The sequence below is a fragment of the Lotus japonicus genome, chromosome 1 (assembly GCF_012489685.1).
Source record: "Lotus japonicus ecotype B-129 chromosome 1, LjGifu_v1.2".
NCBI lineage: Eukaryota > Viridiplantae > Streptophyta > Magnoliopsida > Fabales > Fabaceae > Lotus > Lotus japonicus.
This window is the reverse complement of record NC_080041.1, coordinates 19,164,594-19,176,713: the sequence shown is the minus strand read 5'-3', so window position 1 is coordinate 19,176,713 and position 12,120 is coordinate 19,164,594. Positions and strand designations below refer to the sequence as shown.

Sequence of the window (12,120 nt, the reverse complement as noted above, 5' to 3'; positions counted from 1 at the left end):
GCCACTGCAGTGACGGCGCGGGTGCTGGGGCGAGGAGGTGCGGCGGCTAGGCTCAAGCAAACAGGTACGACGACGGAGCAAGGCCTTTCGTTTGACGATGGCGACGAAGACGAAGTGGTGGGAGCGGCGGCGATGGATCTGGGACGAGAAGATGCGACGGAGAAAGGCCTGTTGTTTTACCTTCTGATGAATGAGGATGTTCAAGATCAGGAGGATTGTGGGTTATGGATGAGTGAAGGTGAAGAATAGTATATTTAATTAACTAGTGGATATCAAATCAATTAAACTTCGATGGCTTGTTGGTGAGTACCTTCCTTTATCTGTGTTGTGACCTGAGTTCGAACCTCGTAGGGTTTCTTTTTTTTGTATTTAACAATACTTTGATTTTGGTTAAAATGAGGATTATAAAAATAAAAACCTTACTTCGGTCAGGATTCGAACACAGAACATCAAACTCACCAGTTACTTCAAATACCACTGGGCTACACTATATTACGAAGACAACTTTTGCATTATTATATATTGTTTAGAATGAGCTACTTTAATAATACATGGCAACTAAAACCTCCGTAGATATAGTACCATTAAGAAAATTTCAACCCTCGATTAAGACATTAATCGATATAAAGCGATGACTCTGTGTTCTTTAGGGCAATCTTAACTTATACCTTAATAGATATAAAGCAATGAATCTATGTTTTATAGAGCAATCTTGACTTAGACCTTAATCGATATATAACAATGCCTATAAGTGCTATAGGACAACTAAGACCTCTATCGATATAGTACGATCAAGAAAAATAAAAAACCTAGATTAAGACCTTGATCGGTATAAAGCGATGACTCTATGTTCTATAGGGAAATCCTAGATAATCCTAAATCAATCTAATAGTGATCACTCCAAGTGCTATAGGGAAACCCTCGACGAAGTCTTATAAAGTTCAATCCTAGACTAAGTTCTTAATCAATATAACTCCAAGTGCTAATTGGAAACCCTCGAAGGAGTCTTACAAAGGTCAACCCTAGATTAAGTCCTTAATCAGTCTAAGGCGATCACTCCAAGTGTTATAATGCAACTCTCAACGAAGTCTTAATCAATCTAAAGGGTTATCTACCAAGTGCTATAAGTCAATCCTCGACTAAGTCCTTAATCGATATATTTTGATCATGAAAAGCACTACAAGACAAATCATGATAAATATCTATTTAAATGTTTAACTGTCACGTAAGAATAATATACATTAATAAGCCAAAATAATCAATTAAATTTGGTTGGTTTAATGGTAACTGTTTTCCTTCATGATTGCCTGGACTCGAGTTCGAATCGTGTTGGCATAATATTTTGTTTAATCAACAATAATATTGCTTTGATTTTTGTTTAAATGAGAGCAAATGTTAAAAAATACATAAAAAAAGCTACAAGTAGGATTCGAACTTAAGACTTCATATGGAATAGTTACTTTTTTTACCACTACACCACATTTATTTTACATGAAAATATTAGTGTTACTCAATATAAGTCAAACCGAAAATATTAGTGTTAATCGATATAAAGCGATCAATACCAATTGCAATAGGCCAACCCTTGACCAAGACCATAAACGATATAAAGCGATCAATGCCAACCCTAAGGGTCAACCCTCGAGTAAGTCCTTAATCGATATAAAACGATCACTACAAAGTGTTATAAAGCATCCATTGACTAAGTCATTAATCAATGTAAAGCGATCACTAAAAAGTTCTATAGGACAACCCTCGACTAAGTCCTTAATCGATATAAAGCAATCACTACAAAGTGTTATAGAGCATCCCTTGACTATGTCATTAATCAATGTAAAGCATAGGGCAACCCTCGACTACGTCCTTAATCGATATAAATGATCACTCGTAGGTGCAATTAACTAGTTGGCTTTAATTTATTAATGGTGACAGAAGTATAATATATGTAATTAACTAGTGGATAACAAGTCAATTGAACCAATTACTTTGCTTACCACTATGCTACATTATAATAAGTTGAAAGTTTTGCGTTAATATATATTGTTTAAAATTAGTTACTTTTACAAGATCTCCACCGATATAGTACGATTAAGAAAAGTGCAACTCTCAATTAAGACCTTAATCGGTATAAAGCGATGACTCTATGTTTTATAGGAAAATCTTGACTTATACCTTAATCGATATAAAGCGATGACTCTATGTTATATAGAGCAATATTGACTTAGACATTAATCGATATAAAGCGATAACTATGTTCTATAGAGCAACCTTTGACTTAGACCTTAAACGATATATAACAATGACTATAAGTGCTATAGGGCAACTAAGACCTCCATTGATATAGTACGATTAAGAAAAGTGCAACCCTCGATTATGACCTTAATCAATATAAAGCGATGAATCTATGCTCTATAGGGCAATCTTGACTTATACCTTAATCAATATAAAGCGACGACTCTGTGTTATATAGAGCAATCTTGACTTAGACCTTAATTGATATAAAGCGATGACTCCATGTTCTATAGAGCAATCTTGACTTAGACCTTAATCGATATATAGCAATGATTATAAGTGCTATAGGGCAACTAAGACCTCCATCGATATAGTACGACTAAGAAAAGTGCAACCCTCGATTAAGACCTTAGTCGATATAAAGCGATGACTCTATGTTCTTTAGGGCAATCTTGACTTAGGCCTTAATTGAAATATAGCAATGACTATAGGTGCTAAATGACAATATTGACTTAGATCTTAATCGATATATAGCAATGACTATAAGTGCTATAGGGTGATATTGTCTTATACCTTAACCGATATAAAACAATGACTATATGCTTTATTTAACTTATTATAGAATGGACCTAAAAGAATTTTAAAAACTTAAAAAAGTTATTAAAAATATACTTAGAATTAGGAGATTATTTTAAAAAGTTATACTTGAAGATTATTTTATATGTATTTTTAATTGATTATTTTATATTATCATAAAATAAGAATATTTTATTAATATATTATAACTTCACTGGGAAAAAAATAGTAAAATGGTAAAATAACAAAAACACTGCTTCAGGTTGGACTGGAAGCAATGACCTGTAGACAAATTGGAAAGCATGATACCACTGGGACATGAAACCCTTTGAGTGTAAATTGCAACTATAAATATATATATAACTTATAATTTAACAGGCAATAAAATGTTAAAATAATTTAAAAACCGTTACAGGTCGGACTTGAACCTGGGACCTATAGGAGTATTTTAAAGAAACCTACCACTGGAACACGACCATGTTTGAACATTCAAACGCACTCTTATAAATTTATTATATAAATTCAACGTTAACGAAGATCAAGAACCCAGGATGAATAACGCGACGGCGGCGAGACCACGAAGAAGGCGAACGAAGGATATGCAGAACGCGTCATCTGGGCGAAGAAGATGATGAACACAAGCGGTGAAGAGAAAGCAAGACGATGATGATGAACACGGGTGTTTGTTGGATGAAATAGACGAAGAACACGAGCGGTGAAGAGACGGCGTGGCGGCGATGCAAAGACGATGAACACGGTTGAAGATTGGGATCCGATTGAAACACGGGCGGTGAAGAGAGGCGCGACTGCGACGCAAATTTGATGAACAGGTGCGGCGGTGATGGACAGTGGCGGTGATTGACAGGGGCGGCAGTGATGAACAGTGCGATGGTGATGGTTGAAGTTGCAGAGATTAGAAATTTTGATTTTAGGGTTCTGAAAGATTATCCCCAAATTTAGATTTTTCAGATTTACTATTTTTGACTAATTAAATTAATAATTGATATTGAAAAGAAATTATATACTATTATATTAATTCATATAGTTGGGGGACCAAACTCTGATTTTTATTAAGTTGAGATGACATGGCACCCACTAACCCCATGGCTTCCACTTGGCATTCATTTATTGGTTGTGAGAGAAACAGCATTATAACTGTCTCTCAGCCGACAACATGCAAAAGTTTGCCTTTTTTTTTTCCTTAAATTTTTCTCTTTCTAGCAATCTAAAACGACCACCAAAAAAAGTGTTTGAACACCTTTAGTAGTCCAGTATTGACCCATGAAAAGTTATATCTAGAACATGCATGGCCACCGAAAAAAGTGTTTAATCATTGAACCAAAAAGATCACAATAATGCAAAAGTTCAAATTTTCTTCTTCTACACACATCTCTTATTAATGTTTCTGTCACATTACTCCCACCACACAACGAGAACGAAGAAGAGATAATGGCCACCGACCAAATGAGAAACAAAGCAGAGTTGATCTTCATTCCCTCACCAGCAGTAGGCCACTTAGCCTCAACCCTGGAATTTGCAAAGCTCATAACCAACCGTGACAACCATCTTTCCATCACGGTGCTCAGCATCAGGTTCCCTTACACACCTCCAGACACATACACCACAACACTTCTAGCTTCACATCCTCAGATCAAACTCATTGATGTTCCTCAAGCAGAACCACCTTCACAGGAGGTACAGAAGTCACCTGAACACTACATCTTGTCCTACATGGAAAGCCTTGTACCCCATGTGAAAGCCACTATACAAAACATTGTATCATCTTATCCAAACCCAGTTGTGGGTTTGGTCATAGATTTCTTCTGTGTTCCTATGATTGATGTGGGAAATGAACTGGGTATCCCTTCTTATTTGTTTTTGACATCAAATGTTGGGTTTTTGGGCCTCATGTTTTCCATTCAGAAACGACAGATTGAGGATGTGTTCAGTAACTCTGATCCTGAGTTGTTGATTCCCGGTTTCTCAAATTTAGTCCCACCAAGGGTTCTACCAAATGCATGTTTCAACCAAGATGGTGGATATGTTGCTTATCACAAGCTTGCTGCGAGGTTCAGAGACACCAAAGGTATTATTGTGAATGCTTTTTCTGAGTTGGAGCAGGATGCTATTGATGCATTGTCTGATGATCATTCTCCTCCAATCTATGCAATTGGTCCTTTGCTTAATCTTAAAGGTCATCCAAGCCCAAATTTAGACCAAGCCAAGCATGACCTTATCTTGAATTGGCTTGATGAGCAGCCAGATTCCTCTGTTGTTTTTCTAGGCTTTGGGAGCAGGGGAACCTTTGATCCATCTCAAACAAGAGAAATAGCACTAGGACTTCAACGTAGTGGAGTCAGGTTCTTGTGGGCTTTGCGTTCTCCACCAACCACAGACAATGAAGAGAAAAATTTACCAGAAGGGTTCTTAGAATTGGCAGAAGGTAGAGGAATGTTGTGTGAATGGGCACCCCAAGTGGAGGTTTTGGCTCACAAAGCTATTGGTGGGTTTTTGTCTCATTGTGGTTGGAATTCCATCTTGGAAAGCTTTTGGTTTGGGGTGCCAATATTGACTTGGCCTATCTATGCTGAACAGCAACTTAATGCTTTTATGATGGTGAAGGAATGGGGATTAGCAGTGGAGCTGAGAGTGGATTATAGAAAAGGTAGTGCTCTTGTAGTGGCAGAGGAGATAGAGAAAGGGCTGAAACACTTGATGGATAAAGATAATATGGTTCATAAGAAGGTGCAAGAGATGAAAGAGAAGGCCAGGAAAGCTGTTCTTAGCGGTGGGTCTTCATTCATATCTGTTAGGAAACTTATTGATGATATGATTAGCAGCTAGCACATAATGTCAATGTCCGTGATTAAATATAGCATATGTAAGCAATTATTTCTAGAAGCAAGGTTATCATTCTCGTGAAGGTGAAAATTAAAATAGTTGGAGTTTGTGTATGTAAAATTTACCTAAGCAACTGTGGATATTCCTTTTGGACTGGGCGAGCCCCTAGGGGGCCTACGCCTTGGGGTTACTCGTCAAGCGGCGGTCGTCCAACCTGGGAATTGGACCTCCCCCCGCGAGATCAAATCGGCCCAACAGACGCAACTGTATACATTAAGCCCAACTCCCCAACTATAAATAGGAAGCGGTTACCATTTGTAAAGGACTTTTGAGCTCATTTGATCAATACACACTTGAGATTCAATTATTTTCTTTCTCTAAGCAGTTACACACTCTCTCTAGATTCTCTCTTAGTGTAATCTCTCTCAACTATAGGTACTACACCCTATCTCAATGTTCACGGCAAGAACATTTGGCGCCGTCTGTGGGGAACTGTAAACTTTCTACTCTTGGATCACGTGGATTGATTGCACAGTGAAATGAAGCTCCAATTTCTGAGAAATTCCTTGTTCTCCGACGAATTTTCAGAGTTTCAGCGCTCTCTAGACAGTTCTAGATGGAGACACGTCGTCGCCGACGTCGCGATTTTCCGGAACGGAGGCGCAAATCGTCTCCGTGTCGCGCTCAAGTGCAGGAACGAGTAGTTCGAGCACGTCGTGCGGAGGTTCAGCGGGAGCAATTGGCTCTGTCGCCACCTGCTTCTCCACCTCCACCACCTCCTCCGCCACCTTCTCCAACTCCACCTCTACCAACTCCGCCATCTCCTCCCTCGCAGCAAGGATCTCCGGCACAGTCACCAGCTCCATCGGAGAATTTGACTCCTTCGCCACAAAAGACCGTTACTCAGAGAGACTGGCGGCGTATGATGCGCAATGTCGATAACATCAGGCAACGAAATGAGTATTTCCAAGAACAACTCGAGATCTTTCGCCACGAGCAGCAGGATGAAGACGTGCGCGAGGCAGAATCAGTTGCTGAGTTTGAGCCTTTCTCGGCGGAGGTGCGAGAAGTGACCATTCCAGATAACATGAAAAACCTAGTGTTGGAGTCCTACAGCGGCAGAACCGATCCGAAGGATCACCTTCTCTATTTTAATACAAAAATGGTGATTGGTGCAGCGTCAGATGCGGTCAAGTGCAGGATGTTCCCTTCTACCTTCAAGAGCACGACAATGGCGTGGTTTACAACCTTACCTTGTGGATCCATCACAAACATGTGTGACTTCTCATCAAAATTCCCGATCCAATTCTTGGCGAGCAAAGTCAGGCAAGTGACGATCGACGATCTATACAATCTGCGTTAGTTCGAGGGAGAAACGTTGAAGCAGTACATGGCGCGCTACAGCGCCACGTCTGTGAAGATTGAGGATTCTGATCCACGCGCCTGTGCCTTGGCGTTTAAGATTGGACTCCGATTCTGGCTCACAGAACAACAAGTTGAGCATGAAACCCGCCCGATCTATGGCAGAGATACGCGCTCGGGAAAATATGTATATTTTGAATGAGGAAGATGACGCGTTCAAGCGAAAGCGTGCAAAGAAGGAAGAGGACGATGCTCACAGAAAGCAAGCGGGAAAGGAAAGGCGCGGCGAGGAAAAATGAGAAGGCAGCAAACAAGGGAGAAGAAGGGGAAGTCAGTGGCGAAGTTGGTCAAGGAACAGTTGTGCACGCGGCGAGAGGCTTTAGATCTCCGCCGACTGTGGCAGCCGCCGGGATTTAGATTTACTTATCGCTTTGATTGTTGTTGATTGATTCACATGTTGTGTGCTAAATGATTAATCTTAGGATGTGTTGATATATGTACCATGACTGTTTGATTGTGCTAATTTGATTATGCAATTACACATATATCTGTTGTACGTCAGAGTGAGGATAACGAGCAGTTATGCCACACTCATCATGAGATTTTGAGAAAGTTTGACGGGACGAACCGAGGTTCGGGCCCTTGTTATTGTTTTAGTGGATCGAGACCTTCTCTGGGAGTTACTTGGGATGATGGGATCTTTTAAACTCATAGGATTAGACACAAACCTAAATGGAAACTATTTTACAAGGAAAATTTATAAGACACTAAACAACCTCTGAACCCCTTTAAATAATGATAACAACGTCAGATGAAAGCTTAGGGCTTGGATATTAGTTTTGGAAAAATGAGAAGTGTCGTCGAATCCAAGTTTTGGGGAAACGGATAAGTTTCTGAGTATGTTGATACTCTTTTGCTCGATGAGCAGTTTTATTGTTTGGCTATCTAAAGGATAAGCCGGGAAACTAATAAGTTTCTAAGTACATTGGTACTCTTCGCTCGATGAGCAGTTTATTGTTTGACTATCTAAAAGATAAGCCGGGGAACTATAAGTTCTAAGTGCATTGGTACTCTTTCGCTCGCTGAGTAGTTTTGACCATCGGAATTGGATGAGTCAGATGACTCGAGAAGTCATCAAGGGTGATTGCACTCTTTGTATATTTAATTGTCTTTTGTCGCAGAATCGACATTTACCTTAGGGTATTCTTTTTAGAGACAATAAGTTAGCTAGAACACGTGACGAGTGAGGTCAGAGACGTTGTTTGGCTAATCATATTGCATCATTCATACATTTTGAGGTTTATACACGGTGGGATGCCGGACCTCGGTGGATTCCAAAATGGTCATAAGACCCGGATTTTCACATAAGAACATTGCGGTGATTCTTAGTAGCAGACGGAAATGGCAGGCCTGCGGGTATACTGCTGATCTGACTACATTTTGTTTGGTATAAGAGACGCCCGAGGGGAAATGGTCCCCACTAAGGCCGGTGCTAGGACGGACTCGATGGTGCCCATCCTTCCGGAGCATTTTTGGTCCTAAGCATTTCATTGCATCTCATCATACATGCTGACCTAATTGTCGAATGTGATTGATATTTGTTATCTTACTTGATAATTGTTGAATTGTCAGTAATTTTCATTTATGTTTCATTGGAGGATATACTACTTACGATGCTATTATAAGCCTATTAAACCTAAGTATCTATCCCCGTAATCTTTATCTATTGGTTGTATTATTTATGTAATTCCTTGAGTTGACCCTTGCGCCTGCTGTTTGTGTTTTGGCGATTGTACGCCCATTGTCAGATGTCAATGGCGGATTGGTTCACGATGGTCCCCGGCTCATGGGTGGTTGACCCCGCTAGCCACCGAGTTATCTACTCGGGGAGAATAATGGAGGACTGCGTCGACCATCTGGGACACTTGACGGAGGGAGTACTGAGGCGTTACTCTGTCAGCTTTAACTTACCACCCTGCGTGCACTGCGGACCTGGTACATGAGTACCACCACCACCGTCGTCGTCTGACGACGAGGACCCCTCGGAGGAGGAGTCTGTGGGAGGGGCTTCTTCGGGATCGAGCTCTCCCACCGTTGCTTACCGTGATGATACTAGATCGGGTTCCGGACCCGCGATGCCTGCAGAGGATCTTGTCGCTGCTGCCACCCTTCGCTTGAGGACATCGACTTCTCCCCGTGGTTATCATGTTGTGCCATTGGTGCACCTGACGAAGGAGGACGTGTTCGTTTGCATAGTGGATGCAGTGACGGAAGTTTCTAGGGTTGAGACCCGGTCGGTAGCGAGGGAGGTGATTGATGCAGACAGGGAGCTAGTCGTTCTGGATTCTGATTCAGACGACGACCATGCCAGCGTGTAGGATGAGGAGTGTTGAGATACGCTTCTCTGGGGTGGATAGAGTAGAAGTAGCGTTATAGCTCTGGTCGTCTGTTCTCATTTTGGGGCAGGGTAGGTCCTCGGCCTTTAGCTTTTTGTGTGATTCTCTCTATGGGGATCACAGAGAGTTGGTTGGACTAGGTGGTCTTGTCTAGGCCGTTTGGGCTGACTTACTTTCGTTTGGAGGACTGTATTTCGAATACTTGACATTTACTTCGGTTTGTACATATTAGCCCACGGGCACTACTTTCAGATACTTTCTGCTACTTTTCCCGTCACTGGAGGTTACTCGTGACATGGCTTGCTACTTACAGCGGGGGCTGTAAATATATTTGTACATTAGTTATGTTTACTTTTTTGGGTTGAATCTTTATTTCGACAAGTCTTTTATTTTTAAAACAATCGGAAAAAAAATATTCACGTTTTTCCGCTTTAATTGAATTTTTTGTTACTAAAGTGACGCCACCGAAATCGGGGTGTTACATAAAATCTACTTAAGCATTCGTGAAAGTCTTGATCTTGGATATTTTGGTAGTGACCTTCAAGCTATTCATGAGTTGGAGAAAAAAATTAGAACGATGTTCTCTTCTCATAGAGACTTATAAGTGTTTATTTGGGTGCTTGTGTTCTTGGCTATTTGGAGACTTTTTTTGTGTCGTCTAGGTTTTTTCAGGTTTGTTTGGTTGGGGCTTGTGTTGTGGGTGTTATTTTGGTGGGATTTTATTTTTCTACTCAATAGAGGTTTTGAGGCGCCGTTTTTCTTCTCAAGTTATATATTTGTGGCGGTGTCACTCCTTCTTGCAATTTGATGAAACTTCCTTATGTCCATTCAGTCGTGCCATACATAAAACGAGAGAGCATATGCCACCACTGGCGCTAAAACGTCAGACGGAGTTGCAGATGCCACCACCAAAACAGAACTCATATGATCCTGAGCAAGAAGGCCAAAACCAACCACCCTCGATGGATAACACAACGCACCAATATTCACCTTAATCACCTCGCAATTGTCAACACCAAGAAGGAAGAAAAGTAGTAGAAGGAGGGCTAGAAACGCGTAAGTCAAAAGGCACCATAAAACGGTTCAAAATTTAACTCCTCCTTGAGTACCCATACCACCAAGTCTAAAGCTCAAAGATGAAGAAACCAAATCAATTGAGCATTACAAGAAAAGAAAAAACATGATCTTCAGTTCAACATTACACACCAGACAAATAGGATCAACATCAATCCACACTTACGAAGACAATAACTCTCCATAACTATTCCCAAAACCACACGACAAGCGGGCTCCTTACATTGAGGAACAACGAGTTTCAGACCCTTTCCGTTCTTTCAATCCCTAAATTTCAAAATCAATCTAATTCATGGTGAAATCCAACATAAATAACTTTTACCTACTCAGAGACTGATCAACAGTTAAGCTAATCTATCTATCTATCTATCTATCTATCTATTATAATATAGTAATTCTGAAGCGCGGGTTGTAGCGATGTCATATCATCTCTTTACTTTTATATAAATATTCCATGTCAGATTTTAATCCTAGGTGGCAATCTAAACTATTACCTTGCATCTTCTCAAACCATTTATGTACTGTCATGTGTTGTTGTCTTTTCAAACTTTTGTAACAACACACAACACTAAATTATTATTACTAACAATATTGTATTAGTAATGTTTCTATTAATAACGATAAAAAAAAATGTATCAATTAACATTTAACAATTTTAAAAACGAATCAATTTAGTATTAAATAAAATAATTAGAAAATGTTCTCATTTTTCAACCAAATCTCAAAACTCTTGAAACTCACCTGGTGGCTGAGTTGTAGATGAGTAGTTAGTGGTAAAAGTGGCAGCGGCGACGGTGATTCTCAAATGTGATCGGACCATAGTCAACTATAACAATGACAAATGGGTCTCAAGAAAGGTTACAACCATGTTGATGTTGCTGCAACATATGGATTATGGAGTGGAGCAGTCTGTAGGAGCAGCCATAGCATAAGAACTTCAACTTTGACTAATTACATCAAAAGATGACCTCTTTGTTACTTCAAGATTGTGGATTATTGACAGCCATCCTGAACTCATTGTTCTTGCTTTGCAAAAATCTCTAAGGTGATGATCACAAGTGCTTTAATTTTAATTTTATAATTCGATTGATCCATCACTGGGCCATTGCTACTAAAGCCGTCAAATACCCTATTGATGAAGTATTAGAGATCGTTGATTTTGACATGCAGGGTGTGTGATCTTCAATGGAGCAAAGCCAAAGACGTGGACTCACGAAGGCCATTGGAGTCAACAACTTCTCTATCAAGAAGCTTGAGAAGTTGCTCTGCTTTGCTACCACCCCACCTGCAGTCGATCAAGTAATTAATTAATTATATGCTCATAAATTAGTTAAACACTTAACTTAATATTTATGTTGTAGTGGGTAGTCCTGTAATGTGAAAGAAGTCATTGATTTTAATCCAAACAGATGGAAATTAACCTTGGTTGGAAACATGCAAGTGAAACTTGGAGATTTTGTAAGGAAAAGGCCTTGTATTGGCAATTTGGCATAACTACTCTCTCACCCCTGTGGATGGGTTTCAATAGCTAATTTAGCAATGGACAATGACATCCAAAAGGAATTGGATACTCATGGCAAGACTATAGCCCAGGTATATATCTACTATATATTGATTTCTTGATGGTGTATCACCATAT

The 12,120-nt window shown here is 40.0% G+C and overlaps 1 protein-coding gene across 1 annotated transcript; it reads left to right on the top strand.

Annotated features, from left to right (window-relative positions):
- Positions 1-4,134: 4,134 nt before the first annotated feature.
- Positions 4,135-6,016, top strand: LOC130734007 (UDP-glycosyltransferase 71K2-like). The gene has a single exon (XM_057586295.1). It carries the CDS (start codon positions 4,258-4,260, stop codon positions 5,650-5,652), a length of 1,395 nt encoding a protein of 464 aa, XP_057442278.1. The 5' UTR covers positions 4,135-4,257; the 3' UTR covers positions 5,653-6,016.
- Positions 6,017-12,120: the final 6,104 nt, after the last annotated feature.